This window comes from Paramisgurnus dabryanus, chromosome 10, assembly GCF_030506205.2.
Source record: "Paramisgurnus dabryanus chromosome 10, PD_genome_1.1, whole genome shotgun sequence".
In the NCBI taxonomy this organism is placed as follows: domain Eukaryota; kingdom Metazoa; phylum Chordata; class Actinopteri; order Cypriniformes; family Cobitidae; genus Paramisgurnus; species Paramisgurnus dabryanus.
Window position 1 is genome coordinate 22,870,763 of NC_133346.1, and position 11,071 is coordinate 22,881,833.

At 36.3% G+C, this 11,071-nt stretch overlaps 1 protein-coding gene across 1 annotated transcript; it reads right to left on the reverse strand.

The window, feature by feature from the left end:
• Positions 1–2,088: 2,088 nt before the first annotated feature.
• rasgef1bb (RasGEF domain family, member 1Bb) lies at positions 2,089–10,546 on the reverse strand. The gene is made up of 14 exons (XM_065290267.2): positions 10,229–10,546; positions 9,061–9,250; positions 8,792–8,914; positions 7,456–7,593; positions 6,781–7,005; positions 6,529–6,603; positions 4,789–4,881; positions 4,480–4,582; positions 3,665–3,744; positions 3,476–3,571; positions 3,276–3,371; positions 2,755–2,878; positions 2,591–2,663; positions 2,089–2,493 (listed from the first exon to the last, which is right to left on the reverse strand). The coding sequence occupies exons 2-14, from the start codon at positions 9,241–9,243 to the stop codon at positions 2,472–2,474; spliced, it is 1,431 nt and encodes a 476-aa protein (XP_065146339.1). The 5' UTR covers positions 9,244–9,250; positions 10,229–10,546; the 3' UTR covers positions 2,089–2,471.
• Between the last annotated feature and the right edge of the window lie 525 nt (positions 10,547–11,071).

Consider the following 11,071-nt stretch of genomic DNA (forward strand, 5'->3'; position numbering starts at 1 on the left):
GATGTACTACATCCGCCATGTTGCTACATCACGTGACATACGTCGTCATCACGTCATGTCATTTCAGCGCGAAAACAGCCGCGTGCCTCTTCTTCTTCGTTGGATAACTCCTCGTCCGGGGCATCATGGGATAGTGAAGCGTCCATCGTATGCACACTGCAAAATCTAACCGGAAGTAGTAGGTCATCCGGGTACTTTTCGCATACTGTTTTTCGAATACTATGTATTCGGACATACTACTCGCCTCGCCTACTGCTTTTCGCGTACTATATAGTATGTAGTAGGCGGTTTCGGACGCAGCATAAGTGTGTGGTGAGATCGTAACAACGGCGTGGTGAGCTTGAACCTGCTTACGTCACGAGTCATTTCTTGGACCCAACATCCAATAGGAAAATTAAACTGCAGTAGCCACCGTTCAAACTCAAGAGGGCAGCACTCAGACGTTTTTACACCATATATTGTAGTATTGAAACACTTTATATCCAAATGTCAAAAAACTTACTGAATTCAATGAACAGCACTAATAAAGCATCATTCTTACAGATCATTAACAAAAAAAAGTTGGTTTGGGGTTTAATTACTTTAGTTTGACTGTCTACTTTGGTCTTATGTAAATGGAATTCATTATAATAAAAATGCTTGCATAAAACCGCCCCGCATTTCTAGTATTACGACATTAACGGAAGATTTACAATAAGGAATTTGACTGAGTTAAGTTTCATTTATTAACCGTTAACTTAGATGTTTGAAAGACGAATTCACGATATAGGTTTGTTTAAATTGTACTTCAAAAAATTGCCATGTTAAAATAAATAATACATATGTTCTTTTGCCACTTTAAACTCAACATAATAAACTTAAATTTCTATAATTTAATTGATGTAAATGTAAAGCTTTTGCACATTACTCGTAATTCTGTATCTATTATTTGAGCACTAGAGGGCGCGCGTGCTTCTCTCTGTCTGACTGTGGTCACGTGGGTTGAAGCGGCAAGGACGTGTGTGCTATGAATGGCTTTTAATGTAAGTTGTTTTGGGTGTTTTATAAATTAATTAATTTATTTGATACACGTGGATGACTCTCTTTCTGTATGTGTAGAAATGTTAACTGTTCGATCCAGAGGTATTCAGGCCCATCACAACGTACAGATTAGCTGGCCAATCGGAGGACACTACACTTTTTACAGATTAAAATAAAAAATATATATTTTCAACTGCAAAAATATACTTATTTTATATTTTATAAGTACTTATATATTTTATACTTGTACTTTATACATTTTATACAAACTTTTATATTTTGGCAAAGAAAAATACTTTTGCCATGTTGGTTTTAAAATTAGATGTTTTCTTGTATTTGTTGTTGCCCCTAAAATACATTTTGAAAAATATGTTAATATATGAAGGTTAAAACTTAATATATTTTCAAATATATATTTAATTAAGCTTTACTTTCTACAAAATGTATTTGGCATATGTTTAAAACATATTTTTGGAAAGAGAAATACATTGTTTTGCCATTTGGATTTATGAGTGTGTGTCAATTTGAGTATGTGTGTCTGTGTGCAAAAAAAACTCAATTTATCATCCTCGTGCATTCAAAGAGTTTCACTTCATTTACATGTGTTAACACTTGCAAGGTTAAGAAACATATGCAAAGTATAAACTTTCAATATAAAATTATTTCTGAATGAAGCGTGAGCAATTATCATTTAGGCTTTGCGTGATTTCTTCTGCAATCCCACAAAAACAATTTCTGTATCTTCTGACTGGGTGGACCAGACTTGGCCAGTGCCACCCTGGTCCTTGTATAGCCTCACCACTGCTTGCTGTATTTAAGTGTATTTTAATACATTCAAGTATACCTTTATTTAATAACCTGGGACATATCTAAATCACTAACCACACAGAAGATTCATTTCTTTATATATGCTTTTATATAAATGAAGAAAAATTGTAGAAGCAATACTAGATCAGACACTAGGTGGTGCAGCAAAACTACATTAGCACAAAAATGTACTGTATATTTCTAATCCATAATCCACTTTTAGAAAACATCATGTAAAAATATGAAAAACTCCGAGTCAACTTAGCTGAGAAATGTCTTTATAGGGAAACATGTACACTTATACAACATAAAACTATTATACACAAAAATATATTTTCATATTGTAACAAATATGTTCAGTACACAAAAACAATACCAACTACCAACATCAAAAATAACAGAAAAACACATAAAAGAACAGATCAGCCAGCGAACTGCTCTTAATTCACCCAGGAGGTTTATAGCATTTCATTAAGGTACTTGAGGTACATGAGATGAATACATTTCCTTTAGCATAGCGTTACTGTCACAATGAGAATCCAGCCTCAGGTTTAACAACAACAAAAATACCATGATTACAAAAGTCCTTCAAAGTCTTTAGTGCCAAGAGTCCTTCTGTCAGGACACGCTCCCAAAGCTGCCATTTACATTCTACTGAGAGATGTCCTGCAACAAATGAAAAAAAGAAAAGTATATTAAACATTTCTATTTAGCAGTGGCAGATGAATATATGTGTGTCAAAATGCTTTATAAGGGTATGAACCTAAGGGAACGGCGGGTGTCCCTCTCCAAGTTGTTTTCTGGACCTTCACTCTCATATGAAGCAAGCTGGAGCTCTGAAACATTTCAGAAAAACAGATTTGTTACTCTATACAGTAAGTGTATGTGGTTTAGTTTATACCTAAATGAACAGAAGGACGCGCTCACCATCTTCAGTGAATACCGGCACACTGATGAGATAGTGAAGTAACTTCTTGTCTCTTTCGAATGGACATATCACCTGCCTCCACGACAGAAACTCGCTCACTTGTTTAGCCAACTCCCAAAATTTCTGTTACCGAAGAGAAAAAAAGTGTGATTAATCACCTAATAGTAGTATATAGATACTGTAAATAGTATTTATCCATTTACTAGATACATAATCTGATACATATGACTTTGTTACACACCTGTTTCATATAATTATTATAGTAATAACAGTGAACTATGTAACTGATACTAACCCTAAACCCAACCCTATAGTACGTACATGATACTCATAATTACTTAGTACTCACATGTAACAAGGACACAGTCAAATTAAGTGTATCCAAAAAAACTGAACTACTGTCACACTACTAATACAATAAAGTTAGTAGCGACTTTTTAAATTATTTACTCTTCAACCCTATGTAACAACAAACTATGTTAAATGATAAATGTACAACAGCCTCAATCACAAAACGTACCTCAAAATTGATGTGGCCATTAGGTAATCTATTGACACATCCTTCATTCAGGAAGTAGATGTCTTTAATAAACAAACTGAAGAATGGGATAACAATCTAAAAAAGGACAAAAATAGTAAACTTACATACAATATTATATATTATTTATACGTTTTGTAAAAAATGTCACATTTAAAAAAAAACATCCAACACTGTATTACCATTTCCTGGCTCGTGTGTGCTGTACTTGATCTCTGAGTCGCTCCACGCAGTGCTGTGCGGTAGCTGTAAAAGTTGCTTGATGGGTCCATTTGGTGCTACGGTAGCAAAACAAACCGTAAAATTAACCGTGTACATGCATAGACCCTCATATTGCAAAGGCATACTCATAACTTTAATGGCTTCCTTACCACAAGAATGTCAAATTTGTCTGTGTTGACTTTGTTCCAGGTCTTCTTTAGCCGGGATACAGGGTTCATGTTCATTCCCGCTGCACAGTTAAAAAATAAAACTAATAAATTCAAGTGATTTGGCAATAAAATACTCTAGTTAAAGGGATAGTTCACCGAAAAATATACATTTTCTCACCCCTAAGTTTTTAAAGGTTTAAACCTGTATAAATTACTTAGTTCTGCTAAACACAAAGATAGATATTTTTTCAGAATGTTTGTAATAAAGCAGACCTGGGGCACCATTGACTTCCATAGAAGGAATAAAATACTACTATGGAAGTGAATGGTGCCCCCGATCTGTTTGGTTACAAACATTCTTCAAAATATCTTTGTTTTTGTGTTCAGCAGAACTAATTTATACAGTAATCAACTTGATAGTGAGTAAATGATAACAACATTTTCATTTTTTGGGTGAACTATACCTTTAAGAATTTTTTTCCAATGGCTCTAACCTTTGCAAAGAAAAAGCAAAAATTTCTAGGGGAGTGGCCCTAGGAAACAGCCAATCAGAATCTTTTCCTGTGTCAATGGTTTTAGGTCTGCTTTCATGTTTTTACATGGTGAAGTTTTGGTAGCCATTGAAAGAATAGGGAAATATTACTGAAATCATTTAACGATTTATTGTACGATGTGACTTTAGGTTAACTTTTGTCTTTTCTTATTTTAACGCCATGCCACCATCCATAGCTATTTTCATGTGAGAGTCTTTAGATGTAGTTCAATATTAACTTTATAAAATGAATGAGTACTAACTGTATTTAATATGCACTTACTAATAATGGCCATCAGGGAGTTAAAGTTGCCAATGTTGAAGCATTCCTGTGCCACATCTATGAAGAACTCCAAAACCCTCGCTCTGTGTTTCTTCTTCACAGGCTGATGACCAGCAGAGGGCAGTGAAATGTCAGTAACAGCAAACCAAATATGACAACTTACAGGACACTGGTAACATTTTCACAACTATAAAGAAATCTGCTTGTCTGTTATTGTTATTTTCAAAGGAACAAGATATACACGAGTCAGAGAATCACTAGACTGTTGTTGTTTTTACAAAGGTTGTGCCAAAATAGTTATTTTCTTACCATGCAAATTTCTGTGGCTACAAGGTAGGTTAGTCTGTTGAACCATTCAACATAAGCCTCAAGGTTATTCACTTTTCTTTTGCTGAAGAAGCTCTGAAAACAGAAATATTTTTGTCCATTTAGAAACAATTGTTATAGTGGTGTATAGAAGAATAGGGCTGCACAATATTGAATAAAAATGCAATATGTAATAACTTCGTAGGGATAAGCCATTACATTATGACCACCTGCTCAATATCCTGTTGGACCTCAGTTAGCCTGCAAATCAGCAGCTATGAGGCAAAGCATTGATTTGATGTCACACTGCAAAAAATGACTCTCTTACTTAGTATTTTGGTCTTGTTTTTATTATGCATAGTTAAGCATTTAAAAGTGTCTAGTGTTAAAGCACAACTTATCTCTTATGAAAGCTGATTCCAGCTACAGGTGGCATAATAGCCAATTGCTGACTCGCCTTGTTTTGAGTGAGCGCTTGGTATTTCTAACTGACCCAATCCTAATGATCAGAGTAATCTGTTAAGTTTATATATTTAAATTAAGCACAAATTCACCTAAATTTTATATTATTTGTCTTAAAATATATTTGTACTAAAAACAAGACAAAAATACTAAGAAAGTCATTTGTGTCAATAGGTTTCCTGGGATATCTGGTACCATAATGTCAACAGCAGGTCCCCCATTTCTCATATATCTCCAAGTCAAACCACAAATGTTCAATTTGGTTCATATATGTGAGGTGAATTTGGAGGCCAAGACATTAACAGAAATTCACCATCATGTTCCTCGAGCCACTCCTTGAGGATCCTGTTGGTAATGGCCATCACTCACAGGGAACACACCACTTGGTCCACAATGGAACATGGGGCGGTATGAAACCTATAATCGGCCCATGATGCCTAATCCACAACTTGTTTAGATATCTGACAGCTGTCAGGATGGTGCAATTGTGATAACAGGGCCCTAAGTGTCCTAAGAAACATCGCTTAGCCTGTGTCCATCCAACAGTTCATCCAGGTGCCATAGCTTCTGTTGGTAATTGTTGTATCTGTGCTCAACCATCAATGTGATGCACCAGGAATCTTAAGTCGACAGACAAGGCCACTTTTTCCAAACTATCCACAGCCAAATCACAATGATCTTAGGCTCACTTCATGCATTGTTGGCGATGGGGTGCAGTTAGCATAGGAACCTGGCTGGCTCATCGGCTAAGCAGGCCCATATGCCGGAGGTTGCGATGAAACATGCTCTCCAACACATTGCTCTGGTCCTTACTGTTTTTCCAAGTTGTCCACTATTAAAATCTGATAAATCATCAGCTTTTCCCATTCTGACACCAAACACTCTACTGACAGAAAGCTCTATGAAGTGTACCCCTGCCATCGTTTGGTTGCCAGGTCCACTTATTGCTCTAGGATGGGGTGGGTCAGGTCAATGTATTGGCTCATCGGTGTACAGTATGTTATATAATAATGCTTTGCATTTGTAAAATGAAATTGAACTTTAATTTCCATTATTAAAAAATTTAAAATTAGGTAACCTAAATGCATGTTTTACATTGTTTTCTCTGACTAGACTATACATGACTATATGAAGTATTAAAGTATGCATATTGTGAATTACACATTTACGATATTTCAATAAAATATTGTGAAACCCTAATAAAGACATAATTGAAAACCCACAATTATTTACCCAGGTTTTGTGTAATCTGTGAATCCAGCTGATGTGTGACATGCTTACCTTATGGTTGTCTGAGGGTCTTTTCTGAACAAATGCTCGAACAAATTCTTCAGGGCCAATATAACTGAGCTTTTCCTAGAAAACAATGCAAAAAAAATTTTTTTATGAAATAAATGGACAATTGACAATATGTTTCACAGAGAAAACAGAGCAGAGTTTGGACCGATGTAAGAATGAGACACAATTTTAACTTTTGGGTGAACTTTTCTTTTAAGAATGTACTCAGACAAACAGAGGAGCGCCATCTCTCACCATTTCAATGTGTGTTAGTTGCTGGGCGAAGACGAAAGGGTCGTCGCAGAGATTCATAACGCACTCATCTCTACGTGCTAACTGCTGTTTGGACTTCAAGGCGGTGGGTCTGTCCACAGCAGCGGCGGCGGCGCTGATGGTTGCCAGCGACTCTTCGTACTGTCCGAGAGTGGTCAGTTTGCGCAAGAGCCGCTGAATGAGTCTCTGCATGGCCCTCCGTGACAGCTAGTCACAAAAAAACAACAGACGCATTTCCAACGTCAGCATTACAACATTCAGAAACACTGCCATTCACGTCTGTAGCCAAAAACAACATTTGGTAACTAAAGGCGACAGTTCTGCTTTTGATATTACGCCTTGTTTAGAAAAAAAAGGGTGAGCCAAGAACTGAGGGCATGGAGCCAACAAGACTACGTGGGAATGACGCACTAATGCCTATTTGGCTGCAAATACTAGTTGAGTTATTGTCCAATACACTGACAGACTGTAACAACACCAGTTTATAAAATTATTCATACGAATGCTGTTCAGAAAATAGTCATGCTTATTTACATATGGGCAATCCTATACATTGCAGACGTGTGATGCACAATAATAACAATGTTTGTGTTGCATCATCAAAGCTGCATCAATGACATCATCAGGTCCATCTTGATTTGATCATGGGCTGCTTACCTCATCTCCAAAAGCAAGACGATGGGTCATCTCTTTTAGGCTGCGCATCATACGCTCGTCTCTGAAGTCGTATGGAAAGGTCTCCGTCCATTCCGTGAGCAGCTGCACAATTTTCGGTGCAATCTCTCGTATTCGTTTCTGTTGAAGAGATGAGGAAAATTCAGCACACTAGGCATGTCATTATGAACCAGTCACACTAGAGCTATTCTGCTTACTAAAGGCTGATATTATTAATGCAGTTTATGCACTTTTGTACTGACTTTATTAAGCCCATAATGATTTAGGCATATCATTTACATTTATTTATAAACAGTCACACTATTTGGGTTGGTTTTGAATAAAATAATCAAAACCAAGGAAAGTATTTAATATTTAATTCATTGCACTGTTCTGTACTGTAAATTTAAAATACATCTGCAAAATGATTTCAAAAGTATCAGAGGAAATAATAGGTATAGATATAATATTATAGACTCTACATACATACAAATATATTGCAATTAGGGACGCTCCGATCAAGATTTTTGCAGCCGATACCGAGTGCCGATTTCTTGTCGTCATGATCGGCCAATACCAACATCCGATACAGATTCTTCAAGCTACTATGTAAGCTCTTTGATGACTGTAACCGTTAACCTTTTTTCTAGATAAAGTAATGGCACAGATGTTGCCTTGGTTATTATTTAATTAGTCATATTATTGTTGTTTTATTAGCACAAGAAATATTCGTTCTATAAAGAGCCATTTAATAAGCCTTTAAAAACACTTACGCCTGTCTTGTCTTCGCTGTATGAATTAAAGTAAAACAGTTCTTCAGTACTGTAGGTTTAAGATGCGAGAGAGATCTTTGCTCTGTACTTGTGTGAATGACAGGCTGTGTCTGTGTGCATGCGTCCTGAGCAGCTGTGAGTTAAAAAGTTTAAACTTGTCAAAACGCATGTAAATAACAATCTTTCAGAATGAAATTGCAATGTCAGAAAATGTTTCAATGGGGATGTGAAGACGCGTTGCACTGTATGTTAGGACTGGCGCGCGCCCTCATGGAACAAATACACATATCTCTGTAAAGGCAGAGAGAGAAATCTAAATTTACATGTCGCACATGAGCAACAGGTTGTAAAAATGTTGGCACTGCGTTTTAAACTGCGCCCGCATCCAGAAGCCCTATGATGACAAAAGTAAATAGACAAATCGGTTCATGACATATGCAAATTTAGCGAGTACAGATCAAGTCATTTAATACGATGATCGACCGATACAGATGTGAAACCGATCGATCGGAGCAACCCATTCTGCAATATAATAATTTGGTTATACTGTGTCCAACAACATGTACCTTATCTGTCTGCGGGTCACCGACCCTGTGATGGTCCACACATAAGTAACAAACTCGGGACACGAGTTCAAACGGATGCAGAAAGAGGCGGGAACTTAGCAGGAAAGTGAAGATGTAAGATCTCTGGAAAATGACAAAATCAGTCAACATTTGCAGTCAATAGCAAGCAACATAGGTTTATAAAAGTGTCATATATATATATACTTTTATAAGTATTTCATTTACATAAGTTAGCATTTAACAGAAGTAAAAAAAAGTTGAATACGTACATCAGGATAATAGTCCACAGTAGGGACAAGTAACTGTACCAAGGCTTCTAGAGACCCAGACACAAGCTTATTATCACGGTAGTGCAAACCCCCATAGTTTTCTTCCACTGGTTGTCGATGACTATGACCGCTGTTGTAAGAACCAGGGCTGAATTTGCCTGAATATGGAGTTGTCTGTGGCATGTTGGTTCTGTAGACAGACACATAAGTAAGGAAAGACAACTCACTACAACCTCTTAAACTTAAACCCCTGCATACTACACATGCTCTTAATTCTTTTATTGGATTAAGGTAATGTCCCGTGTTCCTATTCTATTCACAGGATGAAGTGTTTTTGAAGTAAAGGTCATGGTTGTTTTCAAACGAATGTGCGAAACTTAAAAATAGTTGCAAAAACAACTACATTTTACTGGCCGTGATGTTTCCATGACAACAGTGAGTCACATTGACTAACCACGTTACATGCCAATCATGACTGCTCCAATCTGGCCCGTAGAACGAGTCTCGCGGTTTTTTTCTTGTTCTCCATTCATCAATCAATCATTAAAGGTGACACGTCCTTAAAGAAGCAGTTAACAACTTAACTGCAGCATTTTCTTTACGTTGTCATTTGGGTGGAGATGACAAAGTTCACACATTTGATGATAAAGTGATAGTTTCGTTAAAAAGAAAGCAATTCAGGCTCTAATGAAAGGTTCGTGGTGCAATATGGGAAAAGTTTGGATCAGAACAGGAGGAAGAAGGCGATCGTAGGCAGAAGGTGCAGTCAGTCCCCTGCCATTTACTAAACCAGTAATAGTGACTCACTCCCTGGACCAGACTGAACAAAATCACAGCCTGACTTTATGCAATCACTCTTACACATGTATGAGCAACACAAGCGAAAGGTAAACATGTTTAAACAGATTCAAAAGAACAAAAAACTGACTACGTTAGTGAATAGTGAAGAGCTACATTAAATATAAATAAATACATAAGTTTAGTAAAGTGTGAACATGCTATTCTAAACATTAGACAGCGAAAACTAAATATTCAGGTTTTGAACAATACGTGCATCGCTTGATTGCACAATAACATTAAGTATAGATAAGATTTATTGGTCTCCAGTGGCTCGGCCATTTTAAAAGTTATTTGAAAGTCTGTGATTTGCCGAAAGCTGTAAACTTACCCGAGATTTAAACAAAGTTGACAATGAAAACCTCACAACAAATCCGAAAAACAGCCTCCAGAACGCGTGCACACCCCAGATCAAGTTGCCTTTTGCGATGAAAGATCGCCGATCGTCTTCTTATCTTTGATAATCTGTTGCTGCGCGCGAAACAAATGATCAATTCATGTCAAACGTACCACAAAACGATACTTTGTAACGATTAATAGCCTCCATTGTTTTAGTTGTAATCCAAATCGTAAACAACAGATACTAAACCCGAATTCTTCCAAGACTCAGCATTAGGGAAAACCGGAAAATGCGGTTTCACCCACACGGACAGATCCGACCAATCAGAGACAGGGAGCAACAAATTGAAAATTTTTAGTGATCTTATTGGTCAGATTGATGTCCATCAAAGTCAAAGACGCGCACAAACAACACTGACAAACTAAAAGAAAACAAGAGTGGGTTGTTTGTTTTCTAAGTGTAAGTTTGTCAGTGTTGTGTGCACGCACCCCGAAATCAGATTCTCTAAAAACACGACTGTAAATATTCTGTTTTGTGCTATATTTTGTTTTTGCATTATGGTGGGATATTATAGCATTTATCTATTAAGAGCTACATAAGACTTTAAGATATTTTAAATTGTATACTTCCTGTGACTGTACTGCATTTACTACGTGAGACTTTACTTTATCAGACTTCGTTTTGCTTTTATTTTTATATACATTTAAAAATCTATTTAATTTCTTATATATATATATATATATATAGTAACATAAATATATAAATATTATATTTCTATTTTTATTATATATTATAGTAATGTGGGATTAAACACATTAAATGAAAAAAAATACA

Excerpts from the sequence above, each read along its gene's own strand:
- rasgef1bb (XM_065290267.2), bottom strand. The coding sequence starts at position 9,243 with ATGCCACAGACAACTCCATATTCAGGCAAATTCAGCCCTGGTTCTTAC. Across the intron at positions 2,879-3,275 it reads ATGGCCACATCAATTTTGAG|AAATTTTGGGAGTTGGCTAA; the intron begins GTACGTTTTGTG and ends CTTCGGTAACAG. Across the intron at positions 2,494-2,590 it reads GACACCCGCCGTTCCCTTAG|GACATCTCTCAGTAGAATGT; the intron begins GTTCATACCCTT and ends CATTTGTTGCAG.